Consider the following 18,969-nt stretch of genomic DNA (forward strand, 5'->3'; position numbering starts at 1 on the left):
TTGCCAGTTTTTCCCCTCTACATTTTTCTTTGTTTTCTATTTCTAAGCCCCTCGGTACTTAGTCATTTTCTTCCACATTTTATTTTCAGAGCTAGTTTAGATCAAAATATGTAAGTGAATGAAAATCAGCCAATAAACTGCGTGGCTGAGGGGAAATTTGATCTTGACCTTAGCTTCACAGTCTAATCTAGTGCAGGATCTCCAAATATTGCTGAATTACAATTGTCAGTTCCAAACAGCTCCAGTCAGCATCATCAATGGCTAGTCTTAGGGTTAAAATTGTGGGTTTTACATCAATAAGGAGATTAGAGACCTCAGTTCTAACCACTAAATCACACTGGATTCCATGCTATGATCTGCACTATCAGTATGAGTGATGTAGAAATCCCATACCAGGACAATCTATTTTTTTTTTAAGTTATGTAGCAATGTTCAGAATATAACTTGCGTGCTAGCATAGGATATAAAGATATTTAAGGCCTGCATTCCCCCACACCCCCAAAATATATCTTTCTTCTCTTTTATGTTGTTTATTATCCTCACTGAAAAAGTTGGGAAGTCCATTTTGGTTCCTAACTTGTAGAATATGAGACATTTAGGATCTCTTTTATTTCTGTTTCTAGAAATTTCTGTTTCTGACAGATATTTCCAGATATTTCACGGGCGTCAAACTTGTGGCGTCACCTTGCCATCACCTGACGTATCACATCGTTTTCCCCCTTCGTGGAGCTGGGGTGGGCGTGGCCTGCATATGACATATCTGGCCCCACAGACCGCCAGTTTGACACCCCTGAGATAGTTTAATTCTGAAAAATCAAAAGCTGAAAAAAATCTTAAGTGACAAATTTGCCTGGCTATTTCACATGTGCATGGTTTGTTTGGTTTGTATGACTGTTTTTTATAAGGGTTTTCAAACTGTTTTTAAATATTGGTTTTGTATTCATTGTATTGTTTTCCTGCTGTGAGCCACTCCGAGTCCTCAGAGAGGGGTGGCATACAAATCAAATCAATCAATCAATCAATCAATCAATCAATCAATCAATAATAAATAAATAAATAAATAAATAATAATGTCATTATTAAACCTATAACCCGATTCTATGGTAAATCAGCTGTTTTAGTATTGGATTTCTACATGCTGTTTTTATCACTGTTGTTAGCCGCCCCGAGTCCATGGAGAGGGGCAGCATACAAATCCAATGAATGAATGAATGAATGAATGAATGAATGAATGAATGAATGAATGAATGAATGAATAAATAAATAAATAAATAAAGGAAATTCACTGCAAGTAGAATAGATTCTGCAAATTCTGCAGCTTACATCAAATTATCTGCAGCTAACGTCAAATGATCAAATGTATTACTTTGTTATTTGTCAAAGCCGAATTTGGTTCAGCATCAACAAAGTAGGAACAGATGATTCTGCATCACAATACTCACCTTTAGTCCATCTAAATTATAAAATACTGCAACATTGCTGGTATTTTGAGAAGGATGGAGCCACAGAGGATGAAAAACAACAACATTCCTCTCGGGGTACATACTGTTCTGCAATAAAGTTCTTGCCTACTTTCTGTGTTGGTCAAGTTTTATAAATCTTTGCCACTAGCATATTGTACAGCAAATTCAGTGGAAAAGTTACACAAAAATTCAGAAAATCTGAAAGCAGGTGAGTTCCTATATACTGTATATATAGTTCCGACCGAACTGTATATCCATTATCACCGTGAATTTCTTTCAATTAGCAACTACCTAAATATAATGAAGGCGCCATGTTCATTGAATATGTAGGATGTTCAGATCAATCCAGATGGAATGAGAATACAATAGGAATGGATGCACCTCTGTTGTGCTTTAACTTCTAAAAGGTAGAGCTCCTGGAAAAACAGCAAAGCTAGCTTGAGGAGCACAAAATAATGTGCATATACCCTACCAAGAAGAGAAAAGGGGGGCAAATCAGTGCTTTGGCTGCTGATCTAATTTAAGTGGATAGTAAGTAACTTCACTTAATAGTACAGTGGTACCTCGTCTTACGAACGCCTCTTCTAATAAACATTTTGAGATACGAACCCGATGTTTAAGATTTTTTTGTCTCTTCTTCCGAACTATTTTCACCTTACAAACCCAAGCCGCCAGTGCTGGGATTCCCTGCTTCCCGACTTCCATTGCCAGCCAAAGTGCCCGTTCTTGCGCTGCTGGGATTCCCTTGAGGCTCCCCTCGCTGGGAAACTCCACCTCAGGACTTCCGTTGCCAGGGTTTGCGTGAAGGAAGCAAGGCTAGCGGGGTGCTTGGAGAGGCACTGAAAGGGTGTGTTTGAAGAAAGAAAAGGGAGGGGTGGCCCTCCTCACCTTTCTTCCTTCCCACACCCCCTTTCGCTGCCTCTTCAAGCATCCCGCTAGACTTGCTTCCTCCACCCGCCCCCTTTTGCTGCTCCTCCCCGCCCTGTTTGCCTCCCTTCTAAAGTTTGGGATTTTCCTAATGGGTTTGCTTTTACATTGATTCCTATGGGAAACATTGTTTCATCTTACAAACTTTTCTACTTATGAACCTCGTCACAGAACGAATTAAGTTCGTATTTGATTTCTATGGCCGCCCAAAGTAATTTGCTGAGATACACGGCGATAGCTATCAAGTAAATAAAATGAATGAGTGAATGAATGAGAAAGAAAAAAAGAGAAAGAAAGAAAGAAAAAAAGAAAGGAAGGAAGGAAGGAAGATATTTTTTTAAAAAAAACAGTGGAAACTGGAGGCAGCATGCATCACTTAATGTTCTCATTTTAAAAATCTATCTCATATTTTGAGAGCCCCAAGTAGTCCTTTAAAACATCTGCTGAGATGCAATGAAAGATCTCCGGTTATGAGTCTCTCTTTGTGCTTACCTAAGCCATTTGTTTCTGAACCATGTTTTGATGCTGTCGAGACTTATCGGTCCACCCCAGAGATTTTTCAGCTGACTGTGAGTCCCTATATAGGATGTTGTCAAAGGAGAAACATACATGGGGTATCCCAGAGGCTGGTCACATGAAGAGTTAATCAGGTTCCTCAACACCTGTTTATTGTTTTGGATGCTGCCTCGTTCTGGGTTACGATTGCGTAAAAAAATCAGTTCCTGTTGCTGTCCAGCCCAGAGCCCTCGGACACATTCCTTGTTAACCTAAAAGCAAACAAAAGTACAAACCATGTGGAAACATTTTGGAGAGAAAATGGATGGGGGTTGCAATCCACCTGCTGTTTGCTCTGCAGAGTTGCTAACTTCAAGGCCACAGGGCAATTTGAAAGTGCTGGGCCTGCTGTGTTTTCTCCCACCCCTCCTTCGGACAATTAGAGTGGGGGGTCATTTTCCTATTATGAGAAACAGATTTATATTAAGCAGAGGAGACAATTTCTGAATAGCAATAGCACCTAGACTTATATACGTTTCACAGTACTTTACAACTCTCTCTAAGTGGTTTACAGAATCAGCATATTGTCCCCAACAATCTGGGTCCTCGTTTTACACAGCTCAGAAGGACAGAAGGCTGAGTCAACCTTGAGCCTGGTGGGATTTGAGCTGCCAAATTGCAGGTAGCCAGTAGACAGCAGAAATAATCTGCAGTGCTGCACTCTAACCACTGCTCCACCATTAAAGTACAAACTTTTTCTTTCCATGTTTGAAAAAAGAATTGGAATTGGGAAGAATGTACCCAGTGGGTATATCACTATGCAACAATGTATGGCATGGTACAGCGCAGGTGTATGACAGTGTTTTAGTTTTGTTGGATGCAAAAGTTTGTTTTCTCGTCAACTCTTGATTCCTGGTCAATCTTGGAAAAAAAGAAAGAGGAACCAAAAGGAGCAACATTGTAATCAAGAATGAAGGGTAAGATGAACATAGGTTAACTAATTGTGCATTAAGCACCTATACCAGTGATGGCAAACCTATGGCACGGATGCCACAGGTGGCACGTGGAGCCATATCTGCTGGCACGCATGCTATTGCCCTAGCTCAGCTCCAATGTGCATGTGTGTACCGGCCAGCTGATTTTTGGCCCACATAGAGGCTCTGGGAGGGTGTTTTTGGCTTCCAGAGAGCCTCCGGGGGATGGGGGAGGGCATTTTTACCATTCCCCTGGCTCCAGGGAAGCCTTTGGAGCCTGGGGAGGGCAAAACATGAGCCTACTGGGCCCACCAGAAGTTGGGAAACAGGACATTTCTGGTCTCCAGAGGGCAGGGGGAGCTGTTTTCACTCTCCCCAGGCATTGAATTATAGGTGTGGGCACTCAGGCATGCGTACGCTCTTTCGGCACCTGAGGAACAAAAGGTTCACCATCACTGACCTATACGCTGCCCAAGTCAAAAAGAAGGTCGTGAAAATATTTACATACTCCTCACATCCTGGACCCAAACTGCTTCAATTCCTACCCTCAAAATGATGCTCTATAGCAGTGTTTCCCAACCTTGGCAACTTGAAGATATTTGGACTCCAACTCCCAGAATTCCCCAGCCAGCATTTGCTGGCTGGGGAATTCTGGGAGTTGAAGTCCAAATATCTTCAAGTTGCCAAGGTTGGGAAACACTGCTATAGAGCACTGCACACCAAGACAACTAGACACAAAAACAGTTTTTTCCCCAAATGCCATCACGCTGCTAAATAAATAATTCCCTTAACACTGTCAAACTATTCACTAAGTCTGCACTACTATTAATCTTCTCATCGTTCTGACATGCCTGTTTATCCCAATATTAATTCTGGTCTTGGAAACTGCTGTTCCCATCACTTTGCCATTCTTCAGTTAAATGGCCTTTAGATCCCAGTTCTATCCCACTCTGTCAAGAGACTTACCTAGCTAGAATGGAAATAAATTCTAAATACAGCAGCTATGAATGGAAATCGTCAGACAATGGACAAGAGGCAGAGGTGGTGGTACCTTGATTACTTTGAAGCTTAAGTAGCTTTTGTGGAGCATAATAACTTTATATTCGTCTGTTCCTTCTTCTACCACATGCCTAAAAGTAAGGAGCTCTTCTTTGTTGGAGAGGATGGCACTGCGCCAAGCAGGATCTCCTTCATGACAAATCACAACTTTCTCTTCAAAGGACTGAATTGCATCGTAAAGAATGGCAGGATCCTCATATTCATCTGGACAAGTGAATTGGTCCTGGCATTAAAGGAAAGGCACGGTTACGATCAGACACATGTATGAAGAGATGAAAGGTTTTAGGTTTAAAAACTTCACTGGAATTGCATGCCACGCGGCATTTGTGCAGAGATGTAGCAAAAAGCCACAATGAAGGCGTTTAGCAGTTTTAGCTTGCTCCACTGGAATAATCCCATCATTAGCACATCATTTGGTTTTAATTATTTTTGGTACCACCAACCTGTGGTGGATGGTGACGCTAGACACCCCAGAAGAGAAAGATGAGAAATTCATTGAAATGTCTGAAATTATCTGGCTTTAAGAATCCATTTTTATTCATTTACTGCATGAAGTTGGTATGACTATTATTGAATAAATGAGTTTAAGGGTTTAAGTGATTTCTGACAGTCTCAAAATGGGTTAACATTGCGGTCAGGTGGTAGGGAAAGCAAGTAGAATGCTTGGCTGCATAGCTAGAGGTATAACAAGCAGGAAGAGGGAGGTTGTGATCCCGCTGTATAAAGCGCTGGTGAGACCACATTTGGAATACTGTGTTCAGTTCTGGAGACCTCACCTACAAAAAGATATTGACAAAATTGAACGGGTCCAAAGACGGGCTACAAAAATGGTGGAAGGTCTTAAGCATAAAACGTATCAGGAAAGGCTTCATGAACTCAATCTGTATAGTCTGGAGGACAGAAGGAAAAGGGGGGACATGATCGAAACATTTAAATATGTTAAAGGGTTAAATAAGGTTAAGGAGGGAAGTGTTTTTAATAGGAAAGTGAACACAAGAACAAGGGGGCACAATCTGAGGTTAGTTGGGGGAAAGATCGGAAGCAAAGTGAGCAAATATTATTTTACTGAAAGAGTAGCCGATGCTTGGAACAAACTTCCAGCAGACATGGTAGATAAATCCACAGTAACTGAATTTAAACATGCCTGGGATAAACATATATCCATCCTCAGATAAAATACAGGAAATAGTATAAGGGCAGACTAGATGGACCATGAGGTCTTTTTTTGCTGTCAAACTTCTATGTTTCTATGAGTTTTTCTACATGTAAAATGATAGAGTGACTAAAATACATCCTAAGATCTACATTTGTAATAATTGATTGAGTTATAGAAGTTCATTTCTTAGGAGAAATTCACAGCAATACATTTAATGCTTCATTTGAATTTAACTGGCCAATATGTAAGGATTCTGGTGGCCCTCGTTATGCCTACCATATTATCAGCATAATAAAGTCTGTATAACGTACAAGAAGTCATTTGCTTCAGAAAAGAGGAAAACTCACTTGGTGTAGTTTCAATGACATTCTAATTGCAGGAGCAACAACTTGATGCAAGAGGTCCATGTCTGCAAACACCCATTCATCTCTTGACGTAATTCGAAAATCCCCTTTGAACAAGGCATGGAGGCCATGGAGGAAGGAGTCTAAGCTGTAAACAATCATATTAATTACTCACAGATTCAGTTTCCATTACAGCTGTTCAAAATAAGATCTCTTTCATAGTAGTTGTGACTGAACTCTCTGAGCCTGAGAAGGAAAATGGGTGTTTCCAAAATATTGCATAACAAGAACAGATGGAGGGGTTTGGATTTTTGGTTGTTTTTGTGTGTGGAATCAAATAAGCAATTAGTAGCGTAGCCATTAAACCAAGACTCCGAAAGAGGATCAAAGGCACTTGGGAGGCACTGCTTTAATACCCTTACTGATAAATGAGCGCCAAGTACACTTATCCAATTTGCAAAGTTTAGTTTTTTTTCCTTTGCAATCTTCCTGCCTACTCAGACTCCGTGGGAATAATGGGGTGGGGGGGGGTTTGGGGGGGTGACCTGCTGTAAAAGCTTTAATGTAGTTGACTTAGTGTTTGCATTAGATCATGAGCTTTTGGAAATACAGTGGTATCTCTACCTAAGAACGCCTCTACTTACAAACGTTTCTAGATATGAACCGGGTGTTCAAGATTGCCTTCAAAACTGTAACTGGAAAAGGCAGGGAAAAGACTCCGTGAGGCATCTCTAGGAATCTCCTGGGAGGAAACAGGGACGGAAAAGGCAGGGAGAAGCCTCCGTGGGGCCTCTCTAGGAATCTCCTGGGAGGAAACAGGGACGTAATAGGCAGGGAGAAGCCCCCATGGGGCCTCTCTAGGAATCTCCTGGGAGGAAACAGGGACGGAAAAGCCAGGGAGAAGCCTCCGTGGGGCCTCTCTAGGAATCTCCTGGGAGGAAACAGGGCCGGAAACGGCAGGGAGAAGCCTCTGTGGGACCTCTCTAGGAATCTCCTGGGAGGAAACAGGGCCTCCACCCTCCCTATGGTTTCCCCAATCGCACGCATTATTTGCTTTTACATTGATTCCTATGGGAAAAATTGCTTCTTCTTACAAACTTTCCTACTTAAGAACCTGGTCACGGAACGAATTAAGGAAGAAAAATGGTTTTTCCAAATGTTTTATCCCGGATGATTTCTCAAAACCTGATAGGGAAATAGGAAAAATTATCCAACATGTTTCAAAGGTAAGATACTGCATTAGTGGTAAATGGATGAACTTCTTCTCTTAGGATTTAATTAAATCCTGTTGGGGCATTTATTTATGCCTCACCTTTATTTTATTTTTTTACAAATAAATCAAAGTGGCGAACATATCCAACACACCTTCTTCTTTCCATTTTCACCACAATAACAACCCTCTGAGGTAAACTGGACTGAAAGAAAATAAGTGGCCCTAGATCACCCACGTGGCTTTCATAGCTAAGGCAGGACTTGAATTCATGATTTTTTGCTTTCTAACCTGGTGCCTTAACCACTAGACCAAACTGACTAATGATGGATAACTACAAACCCCTCTTTTAAAGATATAATGCTAGGCTCTCCAATTTGCACTGAAGAAGTTCAGCAGAACTTAATGCTGATGCCCTATTAATTGTTGGATACACCACACAATTTAAAATACAATGTTTATCATCTTCTGACATTTATAGTGACAGGTAAATCAAACATTATTTGCATACATTCCATAAGAATATTGCCAGCATGTCTTGCCTTTAAACTCTTTTCCTACACTGATTAGAAATAATTCATGTGTAAATGAATGCAAATTACTAGCTCATATATATAAACTTCACTTCTGATGTAATATACAACTTAACGTTTCTCCGTAAACATTCATTTTGCCGCGTAATGGTAATGGTTTCCTAATGACTGTCAACAGTATAGATATCTTACTTAGTAGAAATTGATGTGTGATATCAATACTTTGCCTACTTAATTCCCAAATAATGTAAATGAGACTGATGTATATAACTATGGTTTTCCCTGAAAAACAAATACATTATGGCCCACATCCTCTCAAAACAAAGCAAGTGAGTGAAGGTCCAATATGTACAGCAAAATAGGGAAAAGGCAGCAATTTTGCATATACTTACTAGGCAGTAAGTTTCATTAAAAAGAATGAGTTTTTTTTTTCAAGAATAGACAGGTTCTGTACAAAATAATAAGGCTCTAATCACTATTGATAAATGTTTATTAGAATAGATGTTCAAGAGGACAGGGGGACTATGAAATAAGGAAATTTGATTGTCTGGACATGAGCATGATTAATGCATAGCTACTTCAGCATCTGAATTGTACCTTTCTAATGATTTAATATTATGATTATTTAAATTTTTTAAACAATTTGTGAACATCTGTGCAGGATTTTTAGAAGGATCCAGCTAACTGTTGGAGATGTGGGGCTCATAAAGAGACCTTGGTTCATATAATGTGTCCATGTGCTATAATGGCTCTAATTTTGTATACTGTTTATTATATGCTGTAAGCCGCCCCGAGTCCTTGGAGAGGGGTGGCATAGAAATCCAATCAATCAATCAATCAATCAATCAATCAATCAATCAATCAAATAATGAATGAATGAATGAATACAGAGGTATCCAATTGGCGGCCCATGGCCGAATGTATCATGTGCAGGCCACACCCACCCCAACTCTGCAAAGGGAAAAACTGTTGTGATACATCACACAACAGTTTGACATCCATGCTCTAATTGGTATTGCTAGCACATATTTCAGAGATATACAGTATATTTATTTATTTTATTTATTTATTTATTCATTTTTTATGCCGCCCTTCTCCTTAGACTCAGGGTGGTTTACAACGTGTCAGCAATAGCACTTTTTAACAGAGCCAGCATATTTCCCCCACAATCCGGGTCCTCCATTTTACCCACCTCGGAAGGATGGGAGGCTGAGTCAACCTTGAGCCGGTGATGAGATCTGAACCGCTGACCTACAGATCTACAGTCAGCTTCAGTGGTCTGCAGTACAGCACTCTACCTGCTGTGCCATCCCGGCTCATATGGCAGTCCTTCTCCAATAGTGGGGCGTGCCACGCTGGGGGGCGTGGAGCGATGCTAGCAGGGGCATGTGTGACCCCGGGGAACATGCGTGGTCCCTCTCAATCGATTCCCCAGACAGGGAGTGTTTTTCCAATTTCACGGTGCTCTGAGCCCGGAAGAGAAGGCAGCCAGGTGGGTCGGTTGCGAAATGGGAGGTTGCAAAAACAGGCTTCACTACGTTCAGTGTGACTTACTCCCAGGTAAGTCACTCCCTGGGTCGTTTCGAGAAGGGCAGCATAGAAATCAATCAATCAATCAATCAATCAATCAATCAATCAATCAAGTAATTAAGTAAGTACCGTAAGTGGATAGAGCAGCCTTCCCCAGCCAATAATTTAATTGCAACTTATGATAAGTAAAATAAGAAATATTAACACTAAAATTCCATTGGGGCCAAGGGTGGGCTGCTGCCTGGATAGGGGGGAATGCAGTTGGGTAGCAAAAATGGAGCTCCAACCCAGAGCACCCAATTTGCACTGAAAGATGTTGTAAGAAAATGGAGGGCGTCCTGCATAAGGCACGCCCACAGTGTGGTAGTAAAAATTTTGATGGCCCTTCACTAATTGGGGCCCAGATCGGAGAGTTGGGGGGGGCACAAAATGTTTACTTCTTCCTAGGGGAGGCATAATAGAAAATGATTGAGAAGCACTGATATATGGAGAGTATAACCAACAGAAAATATACATGAATACAATTGTTTGTCGTCACCAGAATTAGTTTAATACCACAAAAATCTTGGTTATATCCACATATCTTCAGCTGCATCAATTCACCCAGAGAGTTTGGTTTTCTTCAAAAAAGGTTTTTATACCGATAATAAAATGGTAAGGGTAAATTCAAAAATTCAAGAATTCATTCCACTAGGTCAGTGTTTTTCAACCAGTGTGCCGCGAGACATGGTCAGGTGTGCTGCGAAGCTCAGAGAGAAAGAAAGCAAGAGAGAGAGAAAGCAAGAGAGAGAGAGAGAAAAAGAAAGCAAGAGAGAGAAAGAGTGAGAGAGAGAGAAAGAGAACAAGAGAGAAAGAAAGCAAGAGAGGGAGAAAGAGAAGAGAAAGAGAGAGAGAAAGAGAGGGAGGGAAGGAGAGAGAGAGAAAGACATAGAGGGATGTAGGGAGGGACAGAAAGAGAGCAAAAAAGAGAGGAAGGAAGGAAGAGAAAGAAAGAGGGATGGAGAGAGAGAGAAAGAGGAAGGACGGGAGAGAAAGATAGAGGGAGAAAGAAATAGAGCAAAGGGGAGGAAGAGAGAGAAAGAATTTTTTTGTCCAAACTTTTTTTAGCTGCCCCCCCCTCAATATGCCCCAGGGTTTCGTAAATGTAAAAAATGTGCCGCGGCTCAAAAAAGGTTGAAAATCACTGCACTAGGTACTCCTGTGCTACAAATACAGAATTATTCAAGATGTACATATTCATCTGAAAAAGCTGTCAAGTTACTGATTTCAAAATCAATTTTTCTTCTTGCACTTCTTCCTTTATGATAAATGGAAAAACAAATCATTTGGATGAGGGAACACTTTTCTGAGCCATTAGCAAGCTATTACTGCCTTAAGCATTGTCACACAACAAAATTACCTGATGGCCATATTGTGTGAGGCTGTTCCCAGAGCTCTTCTACCAAGAATGCACAACGCAAAGGAAAGGGTTACTAAAGGAGAATCTTCATCACTCTCTACAGGCTGCAAAACATGTAATATTTGTATTTAGTGCCACACCAAAAGCTCACTACTATTGCATCAGTCCATTACTATATAGTTATTAGCCCTTCAAGGTGGGATAGGCCAGGAAACAATTTCCACAATTTTGCCTCAAATGCCATTTTACTGAGATAGGCTGAAAATCTGAATTTTCTTTCCCCTCCTTCTTATGCCCCTGTAAATAAAAGTAAATTCAGCCTGGCCTCTTTCTCATTTCCCAGATTTAACACGTGCTTTGTGCATATTTCAATTCAATTCAATTCAATTTATTAGATTTGTATGCCGCCCCTCTCCAAAGACTCGGGGCGGCTCACAACAATAATAAAAACAATATAACAGTAAACAAATTTAATATTACAAGAAGAGATATATAAAACCCCAACAATTAAAACCATACAACACATAAATGTCACTCCGCAGTCTGCATTGGTTGCCGATCAGTTTCCGGTCACAATTCAAAGTGTTGGTTATGACCTATAAAGCCCTTCATGGCACCGGACCAGATTACCTCAGGGACCGCCTTCTGCTGCGTGGGTCTTCTCCAGGTACTGTCAACCAAACAATGTCGTTTGGCGAGACCCAGGGGAAGAGCCTTCTCTGTGGCGGCCCCGGCCCTCTGGAACCAACTCCCCTCAGAGATTAGAATTGCCCCCACCCTCCTTGCCTTTCGTAAGCTGCTTAAAACCCACCTCTGCTGCCAGGCATGGGGGAATTGAGATACACTTTCCCCCTAGGCCTTTAAAATTTTATGCATGGTATGTCTGTATGTATGATTGGTTTTTTATATAATGGGTTTTAACTGTTTTTAGTATTGGATTATACTGTTTTGTTACTGTTGTTAGCTGCCCCGAGTCTGCGGAGAGGGGCGGCATACAAATCAAATAGATAGATAGATAGATAGATAGATAGATAGATAGATAGATAGATAGATAGATAGATAGATAGATAAATACCAAACATGAAATATAAAAGCCTGGGGGAGGTGTCTCAGTTCCCCCATGCCTGGCGATATAGGTGGGTCTTGAGTAATTTGCGAAAGACAAGGAGGGTGGGGGCTGTTCTAATCTCTGGGGAGAGTTGATTCCAGAGAGCCGGGGCCGCCACAGAGAAGGCTCTTCCCCTGGGGCTCGCCGAACAACATTGCTTAGTCGACAGGACCCGGAGAAGGCCAACTCTGTGGGACCTTATCGGTCGCTGGGATTCGTGCGGTAGCAGGCGGTTCCGGAGGTACTCTGGTCCATATTTACTTCAAAATCTTTGCTGTTTGTGTTACCACTGTAATTTCTAAGAAAAGGATCCTTCAATTTTACAACTTAATACAATGTTTAATTAATAGTGGTTACTAGTGGGAAACTTACTTAGCATATTTTATTTATGCTAAAAGTTTTTTTTAAGGCCATATGGGTTTGACTGCCAGCATCTTCTTTGCTTCTTTTTGCCCAATCCTGCTGTAGGCTCATTATTTTCTTTCCTTGGTTCAAAAACCAATTTGGAGGACATGTTTCATAACTGACAGATCAAATATATAACCATAAGGGGGTGCAACAGCTGTTCTCCAAATGTTTGGAAATTCAACCTTCATTAGCACTATCAATCACAAAGCACCACTAGGAGGTTTTTTTAGTCAGAAACATCTGGAGGACACCAGGTTGTCTACTTTGAACACAAAATAATTTCTCCGTGCCATACTTTCCCCCCATTTTCTCCAATTTGTTCTCTTTCAACCTCAGTTTTCAAGGAGTTTTTAAAAGTCGCCCTCTTACAACCCTTCCCAACTTGGAACTCTTCTGATGTGTTGACCTACAAAGTCCATAATCCTAATTCAGTTTCTCTTTTTGATTGTGCTGGCTGGGGATTATGGGAAATGTCATTTAATAACATTTTGGAAACAAACAGGTTGAGAAATATTTACTATATTAGGAAAATTATGATAGTGATTTGCGACTAAATGTGATAAAATAGTGTTGTGATTCAGCCTGAGGCTCCTCAGGGACCAGCTGGAGCTCTGCCGGATCCATGCCCAGAGGAGGAGGACAGTGAACAGGAGGGGGAGGACCAGGCAGACGGGGGAGAGGAATGTCAGGAAGAGGAGGAGGGAGAGGACCCTGAGACCCCCGGGGGGGGGGGCTCTCCCCAGCTAGTAGCCTGGATTCATTGGATGAAGACGCACAGGCTATAATAGACATGAGGCAGCGACGTGCAGCTCAAAGACGGGGCCAATTAGAAAGGTATTTCCATCCCTGAATTGGCAACAGCTGAGTTTGGGTGTGGTTCTCCTCAGCAGGGTTGAAAAGGCAGGCCCGCCCTTACAGTCTTGTGGAGAGTTATCAACTGGGAGTCCTGTGACCTTGCTTCGATTCTTGGCGTCTCTGATCTTGGCTTGTGGCCTAGAAGTCTGGAAGACTTGGGGGAGGCGTGGGTTTTATTATCTCCAGCGTTGTTTCTGCCAGCAAGAATCCTGTTTTATTGCCTGGCCTTCGTGAAACCTCTGTGAAGCTTCATAGTGTTCCTGTCTGTAAGAACAGTTTTTGTTACCTGTGTTTGCTTTCAATTATATAAACTGCCTTTGCTTTTTACCAGTGTGTCTGGATACTCTTTTTGGTTGGTATTGGCGTCTGGGGGGACCCAGACAGAACAGAATAGAATAGAATTTTATTGGCCAAGTGTGATTGGACACACAAGGAATTTGTCTTGGTGCATATGCTCTCAGCGTACATAAAAGAAAATATAGATTTATCAAGAATCATGTGGTACAACACTTAACGATTGTCATAGGGGTCAAATAAGCAATGAAGAAGCAATATTAATAAAAAATAAACCTCCTTTAAAAAAAGAAAAGAACACCGTATTGTAAAATAGTTAGCAAGAACCACATGCTCACCTCCACTCTTTTCCCCGCGCAGAACTGAATCCAATCTAAGTAAACACTACAGAAACTTGCTCTGGTGATTCCTTGAAGGCAAGGGACATAATCATCATCAATGTTAATGCTGAACATGGCAAGGTCGCGCTCAATATAATGCCATTTGGAGAATGGCTGCAGTGTCTTCTGGAATGATTCGTCTCTTAGCCAGGAGAGGATTTTGGGGGAGCTTGCAGTAAAATATATAATGCTCTGTAGATTGAAAACAGAAATGCAGTTTGCTTTGGTAACACATTAAATTATTTCAGACATTAGAGAAATGCCTCCATGGAGGATAAAGTAAACCCTGTATCATATTGTACCACTACTCTATACTTTTAAAAAAAATACTCCTGGGTTTTTGCAGGAATACATGCTTATGGTTCAGAGGGAACAGGAGGGATGATTCAATAGTGCATAATAATTAAAAGAAAAAAGACAACTGCAAAAAGACAACATTAAGACATTGGAAAGGATTAACGATACAAGTGTTGTTATACCTGCTTAAGATTTATGAATATCATCCTTCCAGTTTTATATTTAAACGTGGAGGAAGGGACCTATTCAGTGCAAAAGGCAGAGTTTTAATTTTTTGCAGCCTTTAGAAAGAGATAAATAAGCATGCTATGCCTTTTAAGGAGATTTATGCTGACACAACACACATGTGGGGGAGTGGGAAACCACCCTTTTTTTTTTGAAAAGCAGTCTTGTGAGCTCTCCCGCTCTCTTCAAAAAGGAATGAATTGACAAGCAAATGTGAAGGCAGGGTTTAAATAATCTCCAGTAGCCACGCAGTAAATTATTTCAAATATATGCAGGAAGGCTACAGGAACTGACCCACTTTTCTAAGAAGGGAGCGGAATTCTTTTAAAGTTGATAAACAGCCCCTCACTCAAATCTGGTTGTCAACCCGATGGAAAATTAAAAAAGAAGAAGAATGTTTAAAAAGAGGAAGGCTGAGAGATCTGTCTAATGCAAATGTAAATATACGAGTGTTGCAAAAGCCTCAATGAAAAGAAATAAAGTATACTGCACGCTGTATAGACAGCATATTTTATTTCTTTCATTGTGACTTTTGAATTGTGCAGGTAGGTAGTCCTTGACTTACGACAACTGAGTACCAAATTTCTGTGGCTAGGGGAGACTATTGTTAAGTAAGTTTTGTTTCATTTTATGGCTTTTCTTTCTACAATTGTCCAACAAACACTTGCAGTTGTTATTAGTTAAAACACAATTGTTAAGTGGAACTGGCTTCCCTATTGACTTTGCTTGCTAGAGAGTCATAAAAGATGATCACATGACCTGGGGACACTGCAACCGCCATAAAAACTTGCCAGTTGCCAAGCGACTGAATTTTGATCACGTGACCATGGAGATGTTTATTTATTTATTTATTTATTTATTCAACTTCTATGCTGCCCAATCCCGAAGAATTCGGGGCGGTTTAATAATAGAAATGGAATACAAATAGATACAGAACAATAAAAAGAAGTTGAATATAATCTAAAACTATAAAAAACCCATATTAAAAAAGAAACCCATTAATTATAAAGCAGTCATCATAGAAACATAGAAACATGGAAGAGTGACGGCAGAAAAAGACCTCATGGTCCATCTAGTCTGCCCTTATACTATTTCCTGTATTTTATCTTAGGATGGATATAGAGTATGTTTATTCCAGGCATGTTTAAATTCAGTTTCTGTGGATTTACCAACCACGTCTGCAGGAAGTTTGTTCCAAGCATCTACTACTCTTTCAGTAAAATAATATTTTCTCATGTTACTTCTGATCTTTCCCCCAACTAACCTCAGATTGTGTCCCCTTGTTCTTGTGTTCACTTTCCTATTAAAAACACTTCCCTCCTGAACCTTATTTAACCCTTTAACATATTTAAATATTTCAATCGTGTCCCCCCTTTCCTTTCTGTCCTCTAGACCAGGGGTAGGCAAAGTCGGCTCTTCTATGACTTGTGGACTTCAACTCCCAGAATTCCTTAGCATGATTGGCTCAGGTACTCTGGGAATTGAAGTCCACATGTCATAGAAGAGCCAACTTTGCCTACCCCTGGTCTACATTATACAGATTGAGTTCATTAAGTCTTTCCTGATAAGTTTTATGCTTAGTAATCCCATACATACATACCATTCATACAGTATGGCCTTGTCAACTGTTAGTTCATGACCCCCAGGCCTGCCAGCAAAGCCACGTCTTACAGAAGAATGTTGTAACGGTTGTGTGAAAAGCGTTTATGAATCACTTTTTTCAGGGCCCCTGTAACTTCGTACAGTCACTAAATGAATGGTCGTAAGCCAAGGACTACCTATATAAAGATCCCATTAGAGGCTCAGAGTTGTTTTGCGAGTGGGCGGCCATTCCACATAAAATGAAAATAAAACAAATCAATAACAGACCGCTTTCCTGCGGATGACTGAACCGTATTACCTTTATGTAATATCTAATGAGTATCCTTCGCAGGTCAAACACTTGGAGCATGGTGGCTGCGCTGTTGTCAATAATATTGTACCCTTCTAGAATGTACTGAGTCCGTGTTATTTCCCAAGTCAGCCATCGAAGGTTGAAAGCTGCGTTGCAGGAGAGCAAGTGAGGAAAGTGGCCTGGTTTACAACAGCAGCAATTTTCATTGTCCTCGTCGCCTTCCGTTATAGCCTCAACTTCCCTTTGCTGGCAGTAAGTCCCTTGGAAATGAAACACAGGATAATCACAGTGGCAGTATCTACGGAGCTCAATGCAAATAAGCTCTTCATAGAAAACAGCTAGTCCTCCTTCAAATAGTTAATACATAGCAATTAAATCAACCAAAATGGAGAGAGCTATGATAATAAATAAAATGGACTGATTACTCTGGGCTGGACAGAAACTGCTAAGGAACAGACTGTTTATTTCACCTTACTAAGTAAATCATGTCAGATTCTATGCCATGGCTTAAAATTAAATAAAGTAACAATAACTTCCAAATACTTTGCCTTAAATGTAGAAAGAGGGATATGCAATTCAGATGTCCTTGCCAAGTCTTAGCTTTCTAAATGGCTTAATCATAAACTCAAGAGTACCCTTTCTGGTTTTATATCATGGCTATGCCAGGCCACAATTTAAGAAGGTTTTGTACAGAAGGTTTTATTTGTTAGTTCTGATAAAATCCAGCTTGGACCTAAGTGATCTGAGAAAGTAGGTGGATAGATGAACAACCCTATAATTGAATTTCGTTAACCCCAAATTCAAAACAGTCAGTCTTAAGATATATCTCTTATAATATATTTATAAAAGCACTAGTATTGGCTTGAATAACAAATCAGATTACTAGTGCTGACTAAACTCCAATCTGCTATGTCAAATCCACAAACAGTAGGAAATATTTGTGTAATAGTTATGCTGCATAGCATTCATATAACATTTAAACATCAAAGTTCATAAAAATTAGAAGGAGACAACATCACTTCATGACTTAAAATAAATATCACAAGAAGGGAGGGAGGGACAGAGGAAGGAAGGAAGGAAGGAAGGAAGGAAGGAAGGAAGGAAGGAAGGAAGGAAGATGGCATGTGTATAAACAAGACAGACATATAAACCAATCAAAAAAACAAACTGAAAGAAAAAAAATAAGAGTATACATTGACTAATAAGAGCAAAACTTTTAAGTCAACGTGGATATGTGATATGTGCTCCGCACACTAAACTGATATATTTTATTATTGTACACTGTAACCTTTTTATTTGTTCTTGTTTATCAATTAATATCTCCAGAAGCCTCCTCAGTAGAGTTTCTTCTCCCTGACCACATCTACATCGATGACTGTATTTCATTTTTGAGTAATAATGAAAATCAAAATATGCATCACTTTGAGCTATGCAAAGATAAACCACTACTATTCAGCTCACACATCGTGAAACGTACTGATGATAACATATTAATCATTGTAAATATTTAGATTGTTATTGCATAAGTGTATCATTTTATGCCTCTTATAACCCTGAAATTATGTTCACATAACCCCAGATTATCTAGTATAGATGTCACAAGGAGAAAAAAAAATCAAAGCAAAGCAAAGTGCAATCTATAGAACCAGGAAAAAAGAGCTATTAACGATGAAGGCTGAAGTTTTATACAGTGTTTCTTGGGGAATGCACTAAATACTATTACGTTTAGTGGGACTCACATCTAAAATAAATATAGAAAAGTCAGGAATGCAAGTTTATTTCATATTACATAGTATCTAGAGGTCACCAGGTCACTATTAGGTTTAATCCCAGTGGAATTAGATATTATTCCACTGGGAGTGGAGTCTCCGAGTCTCCGGAGAGGGGCGGCATACAAATCTAATAAATTAATAATAATAAAAATAATAATAATAATAATAATTATTATTATTATTATTATTATTTATTTATTTATTTATTTATTTATTTATTAGATTTCTATGCCGCCCTTCTCTTGAGACTCAGGGCGGCTTATAAGTAAATACAAAAACACGTGAGAAATCTAATATTAAAACATACTAAAAACGTCAACACTAAAAAACAAATAATTTAAACTCTAAAACCCCAATATATTTAAAAACCATCCATCCACATGCATCCTATCATCCAGTCATAGGCTGGGGTAGATGTTAAAATTTCAATGGCCCCAGGCCTGCTGGCAGAGATGTGTTTTTAAAGCCTTACAATATTAATCCCATTTTGCAATAAATCAGGTATAATATGAGACATGAAAACTATTTTGGCTCCAGTTGTCCCGTTTTGGCAGTATTTGTTACACAAACTCCTTGTGTCGAAGAATCTGAAATGGTTTAGCAGCTCCCCAAATATTATGCTAAATTTCAAAAGAATGAATTTTAC

General features: G+C 40.0%; 1 protein-coding gene across 1 annotated transcript in view; it reads right to left on the minus strand.

Moving 5' to 3' along the window:
* PCNX2 (pecanex 2) overlaps positions 1 to 18,969 on the minus strand; it is a 127,107-nt gene that overhangs the window by 10,926 nt on the left and 97,212 nt on the right. The window contains 6 exon segments of the mRNA XM_070733968.1: positions 2,883 to 3,157; positions 4,911 to 5,141; positions 6,422 to 6,566; positions 11,091 to 11,194; positions 14,094 to 14,327; positions 16,558 to 16,811. Of these exon segments, the coding sequence (XP_070590069.1) occupies positions 2,883 to 3,157; positions 4,911 to 5,141; positions 6,422 to 6,566; positions 11,091 to 11,194; positions 14,094 to 14,327; positions 16,558 to 16,811 (1,243 nt within the window).

Source organism: Erythrolamprus reginae, chromosome 1, assembly GCF_031021105.1.
Source record: "Erythrolamprus reginae isolate rEryReg1 chromosome 1, rEryReg1.hap1, whole genome shotgun sequence".
Lineage (NCBI taxonomy): Eukaryota > Metazoa > Chordata > Lepidosauria > Squamata > Dipsadidae > Erythrolamprus > Erythrolamprus reginae.